This window comes from Taeniopygia guttata, chromosome 1 (genome assembly GCF_048771995.1).
Source record: "Taeniopygia guttata chromosome 1, bTaeGut7.mat, whole genome shotgun sequence".
In the NCBI taxonomy this organism is placed as follows: domain Eukaryota; kingdom Metazoa; phylum Chordata; class Aves; order Passeriformes; family Estrildidae; genus Taeniopygia; species Taeniopygia guttata.
Genome location: NC_133024.1, coordinates 77,727,462 through 77,747,796, shown reverse-complemented (window position 1 = coordinate 77,747,796; position 20,335 = coordinate 77,727,462). Strand labels below are relative to the sequence as shown.

Genomic DNA, 20,335 nt, shown 5'->3' with positions numbered 1-20,335 from the left:
CTTGGGAATTGAGGTTATAATTGAGGTGTGGTTTTGGTCATAGATTTACTGGTAAGAGAATTTGATTGATTTTTTTTTTTGATTCTTCATCAAGAGTATTTTCTAATCAGCAATTCATTTTTACTTCTCAGACGAGTATTAAGCAAGTCCGTTAAAGGAAAATTGTGTCAAGTGACCTCTCTGCTAAAAATTCACATCTTAATTGAGAAATAATTTAGCTGTAAGAGCAATTTTAGTATTCTGTTTTATGTTCCTTATTTTGAAAGAATCATCTGGGACTTCTCTATTTGTTTATTGAAAGCACTGATTTTGCTAGGAGGGAAGTGACTTTTCTGTACACCGTCCTCAGTCCGTTTGCAGGGAATTTGCATTTAAATACACAGTCCTTGCTTTGCTCCATAAGGGTACACTTTTGTTCTCATTCACCTATGCAAATTCTACATGAATAAAGAAACCCTGCAAAGACAACTTTGCAGAATTATCTAAGCTTATGAAATTTTGGTTTCAATTGTAAGATCTTCCTCAAACTTCGGAAGGGAAAACTATGTCAGACAGACTTCTCTATAGGCAAAAGAAATTTAAAACAAAATAACATGGAACTGGTAAGGGAGCATGAAAATGGTTGGGCTGCTACTAAAACCAAAAAGAAGCATTCTAAGAATAAACAGCCGTCAGAGAATAACAAGAGTAAAGTCAAATGAAGAAATTACTTTCACCAACTAGAAAAGGGGGGACAATTAGAATTGAGAATGATAATTGCAGGCATTTGGCATAGCATACTGTAGAGACTTGGAAAGAAATTAATAGGTTTCACATAAGAAGGCAAAGAAAAACTGAAGCTCAAAAAAGACTCACTCACTTGGAAACAAGGACTGTAATTAGTTGAGATGGTGGCAGAGGAAGTTAAACAAATAACAAGTTTGCATTTAAGTTTTCTTTTGTGGTGCATTTTCTTTGGTTCTTGTTGGAAAAAAGCAAAAAGGGAGTTAATGAAAGTCTTGCCATAATATATATCAGTGCATGAATCAGCAAGATGGTATATAAATGATAGATTTAATGAGTACTGTTCTTCTTTGTAGCATGGAACTGCACTTCCTTAACTGGTATGCTTTGAGCAGCATGTACTGAGTATCATAGAATGAACAGGTTATCTAAAGAAGCAAAACACCATATTGTAAAATCTTAACAGAATTATAGCAAAATTCTTCATTAGCAACTAGGGATCAAAGTAGTTTTCATAAATGCTTGTTGGTCAAAATAAATGACAAAAGTCAGAGGGTCCACAAAGGTCCATTTGGCATGTTAGCCAAATGTTAGCCCCTGACCTACTATATAAGCACATGGCAGTGGGTTTTGGATAATGGAGTAAGATGAAAGGGAAAAGAGACATTAAAGAGGTATACATGAATTAAAGACAGAGAGACAGAAAAAGACAGCAAAAGAGATCACTAGTGCTGCTTCCAGCATTCATCCAGCTGGGGAGACACTGAGCCTGGTTTCAGCAGCACCAGCCTAGCTCATGGGATGTCCAGGATCCTGGGGGTGCTTATCCAGCAAGTAAGAGTTGATCTGTCTGTGTCGGTATGGCCAATGGGATGTTCAGGGTACTGGAGGGTGCTGCCTGGGCTTAGGGAGGAGCCTTTTTATTGACAAGTTTCTCTCTTTCTATGCTAATTAATTATCATGCACAGTTTGTTCTTTCAGGTCTTTCTGGAAATGGGTTAGAGGGCTCTGGGGGTCTTTGGTGGTGTCAATTCCACCCTACAGTCCATGCCTATGCCATGCCCATGTCCATGCCAACTCATTCTTGTGCTTGCACTGTACTGTGTCATATTTTAGCTGGTGGAAATATGCTGCCCTATCTCTGCCTCACACCTGTTCTCCATCAAACCTTGTTCTTACTCATGGCATTTTAATACCTATAGTTCTTGGTTATTACCAATGATTTTTGCCTGTCATTACTAGTAGTCCTTGGCTGGCTCCACAGCCATCCAGTTATCAGTTTGTGAGACACACTTATTCACCCTTTCTTTTGGGAATTGAGAGCTCGGACGGGTCTTGCTTTGGACCACTGTTTATAGTATCATTAGAGAGTCGGCTTCAGTCATGGTAATTTTCCATGCTGGCTGCAATTTGAAAAACTTTCTTTGAAGGTTCAATAACAGAACTATTATTCCTCTTGGTTGTTTTGCAGGCAATGAAAGTACGTTTCCCAGGTTATCACTTAAAATCAGGTGCTTGTTAGACACCTGTTAATTCCTGGGAGCAGACAGTGTTTCTGATAAGCTGAAGAAGGGCTTAGTCCAAGTGCAGTTCATCCAGGCTGAGGCCTAATGAGCATTTTTCAGATCATAGTGTGGACTATCCTGAAGCTAAAGTCAACTTCTCTGGGCGTCTACATTGTCCTAGATATTATATATTTTATCAGAATTCTGCCTTGCATTGCTATTCTAAATGCAATCTTTACTTCCACTGTTCATAGTAGTGTCATAGTAGGATCACTGAAAATTATATGATATATTGTTTTATGTGGCACATACAATATGTCGCTTTGAATAGATGCAGCAAATTCTATATGCTACTAAAGCCACAAAGTAACTAACTTCTGTCAAAATAACTTTTTTTTTTTCTTAGCAATGACATTTTTTAAATTTATGGGTCCGACTCCTTCCTATGTCTTCTGTACCTTTATAGTTTATGGAGCGAAAGCAAATCCTGCCTTGGAATAAGGTCCGCTCAACTTAGATGCAGTTTCAGTTCCAAACTCCTTGTCTGGTATATTAAGCCACTTAAATTTCATCTTAGGTATACATAGGGAATAAATTTCCAGTGTGACAGGCAAACTTACACTTCATTTACAAGTAGTGGTGGAAGGATATGTTTGCTCTAGTTGTCACTTGGTGGTCCAAGACCACAGAAAAATTCTAGGCCTATAAATCTTTTTAAAAAAAGAGTTAGGATACCTTTTGGTACCTCTCTGGTATATCAGAAATTGGTGCTTGCCTGTAGAAGCGCAGTGCATTTGAGGATGTTTGCATCGAACTTCAGAGAATAAAACCTTGGCAGTTGCTGGCAGCTGTTAACTTACGCATGTGTACATATATTTACGGCCTTAGAAAAAATTTGTCTGATAATATATGCTGAACAGTGGTATCCTCCCTTACCCACCATACTCCTAATTCTGTCTGCTTCTCAGCTGTATCAGTCACATTTTCAGCTTCTTTGGCCTCTGGTCAGCATCTGTACACAAGGGAAATGTGATCTGATACTAATGCTTCTTTTTCTCCCTGGGATTCTTCCTCCTAGAAACATATCTAAATAATATTTAATGTTGAGTAAATTGAGGCACTTAATTTTCCTCTTCTGTGACATGAGTTTCCTATAGATGTGATGCATGCAAATCTTCCAAAGTGGAGTTAGCTACTTTTCACAGAAGCACTCAGAGCATAAAGAAAGGCCATAAAGTAAATGACTGTCAGGTGACTAAAAAGTCACACCTTAATTGAAAACCACCTTAGGTTTGCAAGATGTTTTAGGATTTTTCTTTGCATTTCTTCTATTATTGTTGTTGTTGTTATTGTCATTGTTCTTATTATTGTTGTTTGTTGTTATTATTTCTGATTAATTTAATTTTCTCTTCACATGAAGTACATTTTAATGAGTATATTGTTAAATATATATAATTCATTGGTCATAAAATCTAGAATTTAGCATTTTTAAACTCATAATAGTTGTATTATGAGATAATAATAATAATAAATAATAATAATTTTATAAGATAAAAAACAGTTTACACTTGCAAAAGGGCTAGCAGATATGTAGTAGCAGGTGATATTAGTTCAACAGATGTCAAAGGCAAGAATCCCATTTACATCAGCAGGGCTTTCATTTTTCCATGTTATTGAATAATACTTCTTAAGAAAAATAAGATAAGCTTTAACAAATAATTTACAATTGTTTTGTAGATTCTACTCAGCTTATTTGTTGCTGTTATTTTGGACAACTTGGAACTTGATGAAGATCTAAAGAAACTTAAACAAGTAAGAACATGTTTTTATTGTACTTGAAAGTAGCCTCAATAAGGCATTTTACTTTACTGGTATTTTATCTAGTAAAAGATGGGAAACATCTTTATCACAGTGAACAAAACAGTACATGTGGAAGTGAATAGCAGTATTTTGTTAGATACTGTACTAACACACAACATCAAGGAAAAAATAAGATATTGTAAAAGAGATGTAGAAATTTGTTTTAGTATTCAATCAAATTCAATTTAGATACTTTTGCAATTAAAAAAAAAATCAAATCACAGCTAGGCCATCTTTTTGCTTATAACCTAGTGAAAGGTATCCCTGCCCATGCTTTCTGAGCACAGCGCAGCTCCACTGCAGGGAAGGGTAATGGGAGAGGGTCCAGTTAGGAAGCAGTAGAGCACACTCTGGTCAATGGGGAGGGCTAAAGATGCTTGGAAGAGTTAAGTTGCTTGATTGATTCTCCTTATTTGGGAACCAAGAAGTCATTCTTTCATGCCTGAAACCCCAAATGTCAATCACATAGACCAAATGTAAATAAAGGGTGCATGTTGGTCTTTCTGACCTTTTGCCCACCATAGAGGAAGGTATCCATAGTTTTAAATAAATGTATAGCTGCGCTTTAATCTGTACAAAGAATGGAAAAGTCATCAACATTTTCCTATTTCTTGCATGAAATAGCATGAGCTAACACATGGGAACTTCTTCTGTAATATTTGGCTTATAGCCATTATTTGCTGCTTTCATGTGCATTAGCAATTGCCATAGAATTATGTTCATTCAATTCTTGAAAGATAATCACCCAGACAATTGAGATATTTTACTTTGAAGTTCTACATGACAATATTATATACTTTTATTTTTTCATTATAGAATTCAATGCAGAAACCAATACTGCTTTTGCTGTTGCAGTATTAAAGATCCATATGTATTGCAAACTTGAAATAAGTTAATAGGACAAGTATTTTCTGTGACAATGAAACACAAATACTGGATTTCAGTTCATGAGTTTACATAAGTGAAAGATCTTACAGATGATTTTGGGATGGTGGGACAGTCTTGAGTAAGCAAACTGAGTAGGCCAAATCAAGGCATTCATATTTCTCTTTGCCAGTCTCAAAAGGTAAAATTATCTGAAATGAAAATGTTTCAGATGTATGGTCAGCAATGTCATATCATTATAGGAAATTTTTCATAGTGTCTGCATGAGTTAAGAGCACAAATCGATTTTCCAAAGTGACGAGCTTGAGATGTGAAATCCAGTGATGTTTGCGTGAAACATCTTTGATTGATAAACCACTTTAAAAGTCCACACCTTTGCTTATTAAATGGCAGCAGCATGGCTTTGTGCTTCAGCCACCTGCTTTGGAAGTGCTGAACAAAGAGCAATAATGAGAGACCACCACTAGCAATGCTTGCCACATTTCAGTCTGAAATTTAATTAGCCTGGTAGGAATTCTGTCTCTGTTATAGCAATGGAGAACACATAAATGCGAGACATTAATATAACTTTTTTTTAAATCTCTCAACTTCATATCTTTGAGACTGTAGCAGTATAACTACATAAGACTGGTGCTGGGCCAGAAAAAAACTGCTGCCTCAGCCACCAGATCTTCTAGCTACCATGCCACTCCATGGCCCAAGAGAAGATTTAACCAGAGCACAGCACTTTGCCATTGGGAATATCAGCTGGGTTGACTGGCATAATGGTATATGGGTTTTACATGCATTATAATGCATATTATACACCATTCTGATGCATGAAAATGTCCAAAGTGGCTGACACTGGTTCATTTGTACTTATGTTTTTGAAATGTTTTCTTGAGCAGCAGTGTCTTCTCATAGTGCATTACTCAGTTCTATTGAATGCATTCCCTTCTGGTATTTTATGCAAACAAATGAATGTTGTACAAAGTGTTGCACATTTTAAAAATGCCTAAGGTGAAAAGAGGCAAGGGGTCAGTTCCTGGAGCTAAGTGGTGTGAGGTCACTGTACAGCTGCTTATGTGTCTAGAACAGAAAAGATTTCCTGAGGGGTAAATACGATGGTATCACAAGTTCAATGATGATGGTAACTGTGCTCTACTGTGTTAAAATACTGGTTGTCTTATCTCAGAAAATAAAACAAAAAGAGTTTTTAATTGAATGATATTTGGAATTTTCAATTTAAAAAATTGACTTTAAGAAGAAGTAGGATTGCAAGATAATTGTTATGTTTTAATCAAGACCATTTCTATTAAAAAATAAATCTATTGCTGCACAGAAAAATTCTTGACATCTATAATTAAAAGATTGAAGAATGGTGTTCTAAGAGAGAAGTCAAATAATTCAAGCTGTTAATGTAAAAGACATCCATTAGTTGAAAATTATGAAATTGTAATGTTCTCCATCCTTGGGAATGTATGTTTTTCCCTGTCTTTATGGGTTGTAAAGCTCAAGTCCCAGGGCATTTTCACATGATGAAAAGCTGAATGATTTTCTAGGAAGGAAGGAGAATATATCTGTGCCAGAAATCACACCTGCCTCATAATCCCTTTTGAGCTGTGTTCTCCTTAGTTATGACTTAATTTCTTTCTTGAAATTTGATAAGAAAGATTTTATGACTTAACTTTCAGATTATTAATAAAGGACTAATTAGTTAATATTTGCAATGTACTCTAGAATGTAAAATAGTATGTAAACACTTGGTATTCATGTTGCTTCAGTAAATGTATTTAAATATTAATAAATAAAAGCAAAATGCATTAAAAGACTAGGAGATTCTAAGTATGATTATAATATAATTTATTTAAAAGAAAGTAAACCTTTAGAATTAAATATGCCAGTACCAATTTAGTTAAGGATATAAATCATGATTCAGTTTTTGATTACCCTATTACATAATATTAATTCCAAAAGGCTTGCCTCAGTGCAAAGAGTAGATAGAGCTCATTTTAATAAGCCACTAGTCTATTTATTGTACAGTGTGTGATCCTGTGCATTATTTATTGCACAGTATTCAGGTTTTACTACAAAGACAAAACTATTAATCTCCTTTCTGGTTTTTTATGGTACCCCTCATAAGTATGTAAACCAAACATAAAACTTGTGAAAGATTAATTTAAGTGATTTACTTAACAGCACATATACACAGAAGAATAGAATCTGCTTTTCCAATACACCATTCAGCTGGTTTAAGAACAGAATCATTCTCTGTATCTTTACAGCTCTATTTATTTGCAAGGCATTTCCCAACCTCTTCCACATCTCATCCTCTTGTCTATGTCTGCCATCATAGCTCAAGTGAAAAGTGTGTGTGCTATAGCTCATAGTCACCATCTATCTGTGCCATAAACTTGACCCTTGCAGTGATCCAGACTGACCCTAACACACTACTGAGTCTCCAGGTATGACACTGATCCTGCTCATCTTGCCATGAGGCCCTTTCCTCTGCCATTCAGTACAGCAGTTATATACAGATGATATTGAACTTAGGCACAAGAAATCTACCACTACAATCCTGACTTCTTTCTCATCTATGCCTGTCTTCTCCACCCTCTCCCTAAACTGTTGTCCTGAAGTAAAAAAAAAAAAAAACTGAGAGAATTTCTTTGCTGTCTTCTGCCTTTTGTGATAAAGCGTTGATTTTCTTTTTAGGAATTCATCACCCTTGAAGTATGACATTCTCTTGAAGCAGCTGTTCTAACTTTTCCCCTTATATTTCCCACATATTTACTGATTCCATTGCTACATATTTTTATCAATTTGCGTAGATATGAAGTCAGATTGATTAGGTACTCACTTCTCATGCTCTACTCTGAATCCCTCTTTTAAAGTTAGTCACATTTACCACTTTCCTTTCCTCTCACTCCAGAGTTTATTTAGTTTACAAATTATCTACCACTGCTGTATGTCAGCCTTGCTATCTCTGAGATCCTTTAGAAGTCTTGAGAGAGTGCTATCAGGTGTTAGGAAGTAACAAATCGACTTTCTGTCAGTTATCTTCCAAAAGCTTTTATGTTTTTTCTGACATTTTTGTAGATCAGTCTTTGGCACAGTTTAGGGCCTTCTTTGACCCTGTCTGTGGCCAACACTTTATTTTAATTTCTTGCTTTGGTTTTATTTTTTGGAACTCAATCAATTAATAGTCTGTTTCTCTTTTAGACTTCTTGCTTTCCTTATGTCCTTAAAAGCTTTGTTGTTAGAATTTATTTCTTTAGAAACTATTCCCTCATAATCTTTCATTATCTGCCATTATTTTTATACCAAAAAAGCACTAAAATTTATGTTGGGTGTTGGTTTTTTTTTTTTCTCTATTCTTTGCTTAGCAGATGGCTTTCTTTTCTGAAACATAACCATTTACTTTTAAGTCTTCTTTGCACTCAATTAGACATTGCTGGTCTTGTTGACCTTTTTGGAGTTTTTTCTGTAGCTGGTAGAAAAAACATGATATCTCTGCTAATAAAACAGGATATTTAAAGCTACTGCATACATCCTCCCTTCCCAGTTTCTGTCATTAGTCCATTCCTTTAAATTTCTTTTCAAAAGCTTTATGATTTAAAGTATTTTTAAATTTAAATTCAGTGTAATAGATAGATTTGACCTTCTACTTGTAAAATAAGGTCTGAATATAAGACCATTTTTATCGCTGTTAGAGAAGAGCTTTTTGATATTTATGCTGTGAAATAGCTCTTGCTCAGTAGTAAACCACGAGATACTTCTTCACTTAGGTGTTCTGTTCTCTGGCTATATAAGTCAGCAAGGAGTCACTTATGAGTAAAAAATTAATATCTTTCTTCTTCCCTTTCCTAATCATACATGAGGGTAAATAAAGGCTTCCCAGTGTTATTACTGCTTGTCTTTTGGCTTTGAATACTATTTTGCATTTTGAAATTACTTTGTAATCCTCATTTGCACATGTGCAGAATATTTCATCCAGTTCGAGACACAATTTCAATGCATGTAGATCCTGTGCTGCTTTTATATGCATTTACCTTATTCACTGCATTGATTGAAGAATTTCTGTAGCATGTAGCATCAGTCTTTCACTGCTGCCAGGTACTCTCCACCTGGATAATACATTGCCTGTCCTGCACAGTCTGATTCTGTAGGCTTCTACTGCCTGTCACTTCTGCCAAGCCTGAGATGTGTTTTGTGTCAACATTGTGGAGTTTTTAATAACAGAAATTCTAATGCAACTATGGGGATTTTAAAATTTTATTATTAATATAAAAGCCTGTATATGTATTATTCTTGTCTAGTTTTATGTTCTCTCCTTAATATGGCTTTATTTTTTATGTGGTTTTTTTTTTTTTGTTTCCTATCAGAATTTTATAAACCTTTAGGTTTCCCATAGCTTCATTCTATACAAAGAAATTAATATTTGCCTTGTTGATTCCTCCATTCTGGACTTACTCTACTGTTTTAGTATCTGCTTCTTTAACAGCTTTTGCAGCCAGTGAATTTCCTTAAAATGTTATGAAAGTTTGAACACCTGGGTAAAATTCATCTCACTTCACCAATATATTATAGCATTGTATGTGCAGTTTGAAATATTAATGTGGGTTTCCTTCTCTAGTCACTGAAGAATAGCAGATACTTTTGGAGGGCAATTTTGAGATGCATACATTTTTTTATAGGGCAGCTAGAGGAAAATTTGAAGCCAGCCGCAAGCCACCCTCACTGTATGAACTATCTTTCCTTCATCTGCAGCATAATCTGTGATTTATAGCAATTAAACCTTTATGGCATTGCTTCTCAAGTGCATATCCCACCTTTCCTGGAAAAGCAGATGGGAAATAAGACTAGTCTGTCTTTGATCTGTTCTTATATCTCAGAACCCTTTGGCTGGTCCTTGTCAGAAAAAGTGTACTGGACAGATGGACCTTTGATCTAACCTAGTGCACTCATTCTTACACCCCTAGTGTTTCACAATCTGAACTGGATTTCAGAAAAAATGTGCAAATACCATAAGGATGAATCCATTGGTGGCTAAAACCATGTGCATGGTCATTTTACTGTTTTATAATTCTACAAGGGAAAGAGCTAGCATCTCAAGCCATCTGATCATGAGCCATGGTCTGACTTCTTGACCATGTAATCTTACCTCTGTAATCCTATTTCCTGGAATTACACCATAAAATAGATGTATTTTTCTATCTATATATAATTCTAACAATATGAAAATATAAATTTTTCTTTGTTTACCTTATCCTTTAGATAAGAAACACAGCTTACCTCACCAACTTTGGAGGGTTTATCTTAGAGTTTGTGTCAGACAAGATTATTGTGTCCCTATTTTTCTACTTGAAAATCAAAGCTGATGTGACATCCCTACGTTCATACACAAATTCCCAGTATGATGAGGAATCAAAAAAAGTGGGTTTAGGTCCTAGGCCCCTTGAGTCAATCAGGAACATACATCCATTTTTAAATGGTTGAAATCTCACTCTAACTGTAGTTCTCTGCACTTAGAAAATCCATTAAGATCAGATTTCTATCATATCACACACGTGATGTCTGTGCTCACTAGTGCACACTCACAACTTTAGTACAGATGGAAACCATTACAAAAAATATTTTCCCCACGCCTTACTACCTGGCAACAGAAATTCTTGGAGGAGTAAACAACAATATGCAGCAGGGAAATTTTGCTTCTAATTTGATTAAATTCACACACTCACTAGTGAAGGTACTTGTCAAATGTACATGCTCCTTTCCCTCCAGTTCTGCTTCACACCATGAAATACATATAATATTTTTTTTCTCTTAAATCCATATCAAAGCAGCAAATGCTTTGATACAGGTATGTGTGTGCTGGAACTCAAAATGTCCCTCAGACATTTTTGGAGGTTCCAGGCCCTGGTCAGAGGCATTTGAGACCCTGGCAGGCAGCTGGAAACAGCTGTGATTTTGAGTTAGAGCCATGGAATGATTTAACAACTTTGAAGGTGGAACAAGGAGTCACAAAAGTTTAGATATTATAGTAGAAGTAGTTACAAAGTAGAGGGAAGAATTTTTTAGTATTGTACAAGGGGGTTTTAACACCTGTACAGGGTGGGTTTTACTTTGTACATGGGGGTCAGAGGTTTTAAGATGGAGGAATGTAGGCCGGTCCTGTTCCTCCTATTTCTTCTTCCTTACCTCGATGTTCTTGATGATGTTGGCGCTTATGGATTGGTTTAGAGTAGAAAAGTACCATTTAATATAGGTAGTAGGTATTGGGGGAAAACTGTAAACATGTATCACGTAATATATCATGTAAAAGATAGCAGCAGCCCTGGGCGGGGAGAGAGAAGAAGACACCAGACAGAGAGGGTGTCAGGGGTGCGTGTGCCGCTGCCTGAGCTGCTGAGCAAACTGCAGTAGCCAGAGAAGACAATCTTTTAGCTAACTAGCAATAAACTGCCTTGAGACTGAACAACAAGAGGCTGCGGAGTTTTTCTTTGGAAGCACGGGTTGGAGGAGAGACTTTACCACCACACGGAACCCCTGAACCAGGCTGGGGTTCCGACATGTGTGTATATATATACACACACACCCCTATATATGATGGTATATGAAGGTATATATACCTATATATAATGGTATGTATTTACTTCTACATGTAGTATGCATATATATTACATATATATATTTTTTAAATGAGCTGCCTTTGGAATTGTATTTGAAAAATAACAGATTTTTACCATGTTCATTTTCTCTCTTAAATCTCACTTTTAGCTCTTTGATGTTGAAAACAGACATTTTCATAAATAAGCTTGGAGATAATGATAGATTCTTTTCTCCTTTTGTCTGTTGAGATAGATTCTTGTTTTCAACAATGTTTAATGTCTGAACACTTCAGTTTGATGCTAGTGGTTCAGAGTCACATTTTTAAATGCTTAGAAGCTTTGGAAAAAAGAGACAGTTAAGCAAACTTTAGAGGTCTTTGAAGAGCTTTTACTGCAAAAGCATAAAAGAAATAAAAGGAATCAATTGGGCAATCTGTCTCATAAGAAAGAGCAATTCCAGTAGAATAAAATCTGAGTAGAATAGGATTTGAGTGCCATCAAAAATGGCAGAGCTATCATGGAGTCTCATTCTATAATGCTTAGAGGTTTTTGGTGGTGGTGGTGATGGTGATGGAGGCAATGTGGACGTCTATACTGGAATCTACTGCCACCTAATTGTCCAGAATATGACACCACAGAATAGACATCTTTGAGAAGAATTTTAAAAACCTAATAAATATTTATGTGTTAATCCCTCTTATCTACTCTATTTTTTCTGTTCTTGCTGTCAGGGAAACGCAGCAATAGCAATAGCAAAAATCCATTTTTGTTATCACTACACAGCTACTTGTTCTTCTTTACTACTCAAATTTAAAAATCCCTAATTTATAATAAGACTTTTGGCAGCCTACTATCTAAAGGGAGAGTATCTGATTTCTGAACATTGGTAAAGATAATTCTGGGACATGTATTCTAAATATGAACTTGACACTACTTCCCTTTATGCAAGAATACATAAGTGGAATTTTGGTTAATTTAAGTCAAGACAAAGCAAGTCAGTCTCTAAAGAGATAGTGCTGAATCCTTCTACATTTTTTTCTAAAGTGCATTTGAATAGAATTTGCAAATCAAATATTTATATTAATTAGAATAAAATATTTTTTATTGTTGCTTGACTGATCACCACAGTGTCCTGTTGATTTTTGAAAACTCACATATACTTGTTTGCTTATAGAGTTGGATTTTTTATTAACTAAAGCTGTATTTATATGCCAGACAATGCAAACTTCCATCCCCAAAGCAAACATAAAATTTTCTTACTGTGATTCCTATAGTATTCAGGTTTGTCTCTAAACTGAAGAGAAGAAGCAAAATTTGTACTTTTGATCCTAAATTCATGTGCAATCATTGTTGATTTTGCAATTATTACTTTGATTCCAGTGTCTGTGTTTTTCATTGCTAATTCAGAGCAATTGGATTCACATTTTTAATCCATGTAAAAGAAATCTCTCAAGAGTAAAAAACTTTATGCACTTAAATGCAATTATTTTTAAGAAAGAAGATTATCTTCTGACATACACTGAAAAAAAAAACTAAAGCAAGATAATACTGTATGCTTATGAAGTAAGCATCATAACAAAAGTTTTAGTGTTTTTATATTTAATCCAGCTCTCAAGAGTTTAGAAGCAACTATCTTCAAGTTTTTGAAGACTTATATTCAAGGAAAAAATTCTCATTAATTTAGATAAAGGTTGGAGTTTTATAAAGTGTCAAGGGACAAAATTCGTGTCACTTTGTTAACGGTGCAAAAAGTTAGGCATGTAGTCTAAGCTAGTCATTTGCACTTGCCTGTAGTCATAGTTACCCTCCAGGAATGATTCATCCCATCCAAGTAGGGTGCTCTCTTTTTTATGTTACAGGGGAAGTCTAGACAGTTAATTAGGCAAAATGCCTGATTTTCAGTGGATAACATTAAACTACATAAATACCCAAGTTTAATGAATTAGGAACCTGTATTTCATTGGCATTTAATCAGATGGGTGCTTTCACATTAATGAAGCCAAAAATCATAGTGTGTAACAGCAGGCACCTTACTGAAGTGCCTAGGCTGGGATCCTAATTTAGGTTAGGGGCTTAGATGATAATGGCAACAAAGGATAAAAGTCAACATTCAAAGCTGGTGATCTCTCTCCACTCACAGCAGAAAACAAAGCCTGGATTTGTGAATTTATGTTCATAGAATAGCAGGTCCCTGGCATTGGCACTTCAGTTAGTTTTTTAAGACAATGTGGCACAAATTTGACAGGATCTTTGTAGAGGTTCCTGACCTCCACCTGAGTTGGTCCAGAAGGCTCTACAGGCCCTGTCTCACTTGTGGAGCAAAAGGTATGCTGAGAGGCAAAAGCAGTATGGTCTGTGTGAAACCAGACATTCACCATTTGCTATGGGAATTGGTCAAAAATGTTGCTGTCACACATTTTAATGTATCCTACTAAGACTTTGTAATTATGTTTAGTCTTAAAAGACAAAGATACAAATAACTGCTTTCCCAGAGAATGAGGCTTTCACTGCTGTGCCAATGATGCTGAGGATATCCATTTTATATTCTCTGCAATGATATGTTAACAAATGTTGCTGCATCAATGCCAAGATTACTTTATTTGTATGTACTATATTTTTCCAGTATTATTCTTGCCAATGTCCTATCACCTTTCTCCACTCACTGCCACCATTATGAATCCCATTTTCTCAGCTACTGCTGTTTTTCTTTCACATCCAGAAACAGTTAGTGCCATCTTTTCTTTACATAAGACCATACATTTCGTAGTGCCAATGATCACCTCTCCATGGTCATTGTCAAAGGAATTTACTCATCCATCCACTGTTCGAAATTCGCTAAAGAATAATCTATTTCTTATGAGAGCTTCCATAAATCCACAGATGCAGCACTGGTTTCATTGAATCTCTCACTTATAAGGGTATCTCTCATTTCTCAAGTTGGGTCTTGCTCTGGGAATGTTCATTCTACTCTTTTTTGGACTAAAACATCCTTTTAATAATTTTTTTATAAGTGTTTTTGTGTCCCAGGCATATACCTATTGTTGAAATTCATGATGTGAGACAAAGCTTTCACACAAACCAGGTTTCCAACATGTAAGTCATGCTGATAAAGAGATAAAAATGTTTTAATAGTGCTTTCCAGAATGAAATACAGAAGTCAGGTCTGCAACCTAATCTTCCATTAGCTATTTTGTCTCTTGCACACATAGCATCTTTCTACTTTCAGTGCTTGGGATGGTTGCAGATTTTTAACTAATTTTGAGGTTTGAGGGTTTTGCTGTTGTTCTGTTGAAATTAGATACCAGGAAGAGAAGACCTCTTGAGTATACATTCATGATGGTTGGTGAAGCAGTCAATCTGTATATTTATGGATTTTGATTTTTTGTTGGTTTTTTTCACTATTTCTAGATACTACGCTGTGAAAATTGGTTTCTATACACTCTTGCCATTCAGATATTAATAACATCTTCATGTAAAGCAACTCTAACAACTGAAAAAGTGAAAATACATGCTATTTTTTATTTCTCTAGTGAAAATACCTGCTATTTTTATAGCTTCTGCTAGATGCTCCTGCTGCTGCCTTTTTATATTATTGTCTGTAGAACAAATAAAGGGAGCAACCTGAACTAAATGCACCACTTATTCTTCTTTAACTGTGAGCTTCTAAGAATAAATATTTCTGCATTCATCCATTAGTTTTTGTCAAGAAGTCTTCATAATTAAGCCCCTGTGAGAGCCTTGCAGACATGAGGGTTAACAGAAATGTGTCCTTCGCAGAACTGGTCATAGAAAGATGATGAGTTAAAATCTGACTGTCTGCCAAATTGGAGTTCAAGTTCTCTAGTACTATGAGTGGGCCAAGTTCTACCTAACCTTGGTTCTGGTAGGAGAAGAAAGCTTGTCTGCTATGAAGGATAATTGAAGGTATAATTATGGCATCATGGGATGCCAGAAGCAGTACAAAAATAAAAGCTTTTTCTTAATGTGGATTTTGGAGTTGAGAAAATATAATCAAGCTGTTTGCAATAGCTCTAGGAACTGACACTGTTAATGGTGTCTATTATTTTTAATCTTTGAATTGTGATATCAACTGATCAAGCTTCTCTAAAAAGCCTTCCTGATGTCAGAAGAAAATTATTTTCTGGTTCAGTTCTAGGAGATCAAATTTTAGAGCTCATTTGCTGAAACTGCAAATGAGTTCAGGAGTTGTACTCCTGTATGTAACAGATTTTCTCTATGTGAACCACTATATGATTTACATTTATATTTGGCACCAATCTTATTTTCATTTTGTTTCTAATGTGTTTGCCTTCAGAAACTAACTTGAAAACCTGTAATAAATTTAAGTATTAGTGAAGATAAGTGGGAAAAAAATGCTTGTGGAAACTTTTTGAAAGTTGCAACTTGTAAGAGATGGTAAGAATTTTAACAGATACCTGTTTATCTTTAAGGTATGACTGATAATGCATATCTTTATGCATATGTGTGGAAATTTCCCTGGCTCTCCCTAAGCTCACAATAATGTAACAATTTTGATTAAGCATGAGCAGAAGCAGGAGAAAATCATAAGATCATTCACAGTGAGCACAGAGGATCATTTCAGTTGGAAGATCATCTTGTCCAAGACCCTTGCCAGAGTAAAAAAGTAAAGAGTCTTAATATTTATCTTCTAAAACATACCAAAAAAATCTGAATCAGATGTATTTTGGTTACACAGTTTGTGTCTTGGGGTAGTTAAAAAGCTTGCAATGTGCTACATTCCATTCTGCACTAAAAATAACATGAATTCAGGGAGGATGAGGTACCCTCTAGGCAGTAGTATAAGCCATTATGTTCAGGGTAAAAAAGCACTGATCAAAATGTCAGGACAAGCTCTTCCTTCTGCAGTTGTTTCCATGTTCTTTGAAAAAAGTATGAGAAATTTTAAACCTCCTGAGTGTACTTGCAGATGCTTGTTTTTCTATTCTATGCATCTGATTATCTTACCCTAAATGTATATTTTGGGTCTATTTACCATAAAAACATAGTATATATTTTTGCTCTCTAATACAAGCAGCCTGTGATTTTGGAACTACACAGACATACAAATGTGTGCCAACCATTTCAGAATCATTAAAGTTTTTCTCCATTTCAGGTTCTGCAAATACTTTTGGTACATGTGCATATGTCAATGCAGGTGTGTACACACACACCCACACATAACAAACTTGTCAAATATGCAGAGTTTTTCAAAGTGATTGATTTTTACAGTTTGCAGAACAACAAGAAATCCCTTTTAAAATTATGCCAATCTTATAAAAGTGCTGAATATATTCCCAGATCTTGAAAATGTATGTGTATGCCTTGTATTTTTCTTTAAAACAAAATCCTTAAATCCTCAACATGTCCAACAGTGCCTCTAATCAGCTTCCTTCTGTTTAGCACTTCCCCCCGCCCCCGCATTGAGCATGTCTTAATTCCACAAAATTATTTTTTTCCATTTTCAGTAATGATATGGAGTAACTATATATCTTGTTTGTATTGGCATTGTTTTTTATGAATTGTTTGTAAACATTCAAACAATTCATACCTTGTTTGAATGTTTACATTCAAACAATTGCATTTACATTGTTTGAATGAAAATCCTTTCAGACCTCTACCCTAGAATAACTTCTCCTTAAGTATGGTGTTGCTTGGTATTCAACATGATGGTCACTGACATCAGAGGAAAGCCTCACATCTTAGTAACCCATAGCTTCATGCCTCTATAATAGCTCCAATTAGATCACTAAATCACAGACTCTTCTGAGCTGGAAGGAATTCACAAGGATCATCAAGTCCAACAGGGAATAGCCCATACTGAGATTGACCTGCAACCTTAGCATTATTGGCACTGTGCTCTATCATTGTAAGTGTCACCTAAAAGTAGAACCAAGGCATTCACAATTGCTTGGCAGTTCCTTGTGACCGGTGATTGGTAGAATTTCACCATAGACCTTTCTGGTTAAAAAAACCCAGTGCAAAATACCAATACAAAAATTTATTCTGAAGCTTACTGAGGAAGAATCTCTCGGCTTGGAATAAACCAACAGGTCTGCTGGACAAAAGCAAAGGTCTTCCTGGATCACTGTCTAGTTCATTACAGTGGCCAGAAAAATATGTTTAGGAACTGCCACAAGAAAAGGGAAAGCACAAAGTGGTATTTCTTTCTCTGGTGGCATTTCATACTTGAGTGATAGTCACTTTCCAGTGTCCAATGTGGTGTATCTTTATCTAGTAGTTCTTGATGGATTTTCCTCTTGCTTGTCTGTTATATCTATTTTCAAATCTGTATATATTCTAACATTTATTGCCTTCAGTAGCAAAGATAAATTTTAAAATGTACCTTCTGAAAAGATATTTCTTTTTCAACTAATGAGCCTTCCACTTGATTTTTTCATTTGATGCCCTTTAGCCTGTGATGTTCAGTCATTCCAGTCAAATGCTTCTTCAGTGCTCACTGAAGTGCCTGTTATTACTCCCTGTGCTTTCTCTATTTCTGCACCTGTACATTTTACTTGAGAATCAGACCAAAGTTTCTTTTCACTGGGTGACTATTTTCAGTGATCTCCTTTTGCAAGAAAATTTGGCAGTTAAAGTAACACGTCTTGGAAAACTTCATGTTTCATTTTTCTTACAAACCCCCTCTTTTATTGTTTTGTCAAAGTAAATAAGTCAGCATGTGAAATTACTAGGAGAGAGTTTCTGTAACATCTCTTCTTGAAAGTTTTCTTGTTTTATTTTTGACAAGAATTCAAAATACCTAGTCCATAATAGCAAAATTACTAGGAAGTCCTGTCTCCCTGCATACAGCTAGCTTGCTGGTGCTTTACTGGTCCTGCTTTTCATAGGCTTAATTTTTTGCTTTCCCTTTGTCTTCACTTGCTCTCCTCAGATCTCTTTTCTGGTGAGGCAGTTCAGTATCTAAAAGCAAGTGTTTATAGGGGCAGTCCAGGCCATCCTTATTATAATCTTGATACAGATTATACAGATAACATACAGTCCTTATTCATTCAGAAGACAGCTCTGATGTTGCTCCTGTTGATACTGTCATGGTTTGACACTGGCACAATGCCAGTGCCCCCATGAAAATGCAGTCTCTCAATTGAATGCTGTGAAATGCGATCGAGAACAGAGCAAAGCAGGCCCAAGCCTAATAACAAGAAAAGAACTTTATTAAGCTACTACCACTATGCTACTATAAAAGAGAAAAAAAAAGAAGAAAGAAAACACACACAATTCAAAATGAAAACGTGCCAAAGCATTCCTCCTCCCACCACCCAACTCCAACAAACCACAGTGAGACACAATCTGGACCCCAATCAGGTTTCCATCCTCCAGATAATCAACACCCAGTCCATCTGCAGGGAGAGAGGAGTCTCTCCTGTGCCACAGACCCCCCAAGAAACACAGCTGCCACATCCTGTGCTTCCATGTCACCACATGGCACCGCCCGGAGAAAAAAGTTTGTCAGTTGTGACCCTCTCCTTTCCATGCACAGTGCTCTCACCACCAATGCATGGATGGACAGACTGCTTTTTAGGATTTTTCCTTTCAAGGATGCCCTGCCAAGAGGGGAAAAAACAACAGTTCAGTTTTTCATTTTTGGGACCAACAGTCCCCCCCCATTTTCCCCTGGGGCCGAGGGTTCAAGAACAGAGATCTTCTTCTCTTCTTCCTCTGCGAAGACAGGGGGCACCACCACAAACCTCCTTAACTTTTCTCTGTTCGCTCCACTTCTGTCTTTTCTCAGCTGAAGCATGGTCTCTTTGGCTCACCAGCATTCTCCTAAAATACAGTCTCTCTTGGAGGAGAAGATCAGTTCACTCTGTGGCTACCAAGAAAAAGTCCAGCCAAAAGCCACTCCATCATCTCCTCCCACCTAGAATTTCTCCTTCCAACATCCCAGGTCCCAGGCTGTCTCTCTTCCTCTCTTTTCAAACCAAGGAGGAGAAAAATTTCACAAAGCTTTCATTTCTCAGGAAGGGTTAAAAGTCCCGACTCCCAGAGATGGCTTGCTGCCCAGGCTCCAGCTCCCACAACCCGGCTGGGCACCTTGCGGCGCCCCCCGCTCTTCTCCTTCCCCGCGGTGAACTGCTGATAAAACCACCGCTGTCTCTTTTTCTCTCTTGGGAGAGAGAGACTCTGGGGGGAACAGAGACATCCCAGATTTCTCCACCCTTCCATCTGCAGGGGGCCAGCCCGGTTCCAGTCCCTCCACCCTTGGGCCTACCTCCGAAGGCCACATGGCTTCTCCCCTCCCCCACCCAGCTCATCGCCGGGCAGGGGAGAGTCCTGCACTGACCGCTGACCGGAACCCAAGAGAGCGAGTTCTCCTGGGAATTCTGCTTGTAACCCCTCTGTGTTCTCAGAGGCGTGTCTACCTTCAATTGGTCAATGTCCAAATTGACCTCTTCCTTCCGGAAAAATTATTTTTCCTTGTCAAACCACGACAGATACCAATGAGTTTCACTATCCTGGTAATGCAAATGTCATTTTGTCATTTTGACAGACCTAGTAACTCCTTTATTCAGTGAGGAGCAAAGCTGTGCTCACACTTTATGACCCAGTTTTACTTTTCAGTGTGAAGGAGCTTTTCTTCCCCTCTGCTCCCTTCTCCCCTGATTCTTATTAAGTAGAACCAGAGCACATAGTTCACTACTGCTTTTAATTGATACCACAATGACAGGTCAAGCAGTGGTAATTGGCTTTTCGAGTACATGGCTTCAAAAGCTATGATGAGTGATACCTCAG

General features: G+C 36.6%; 1 protein-coding gene across 12 annotated transcripts in view; it reads left to right on the top strand.

The window, feature by feature from the left end:
* NALCN (sodium leak channel, non-selective) overlaps positions 1-20,335 on the top strand; it is a 228,977-nt gene that overhangs the window by 137,007 nt on the left and 71,635 nt on the right. For all 12 annotated transcript variants that reach the window (XM_030276727.4, XM_030276696.4, XM_030276731.4 and 9 more), the window contains one exon: positions 3,966-4,040. In XM_030276727.4, coding sequence (XP_030132587.1) covers positions 3,966-4,040 — 75 coding nt within the window. The remainder of the gene's footprint in view (positions 1-3,965; positions 4,041-20,335) is intronic.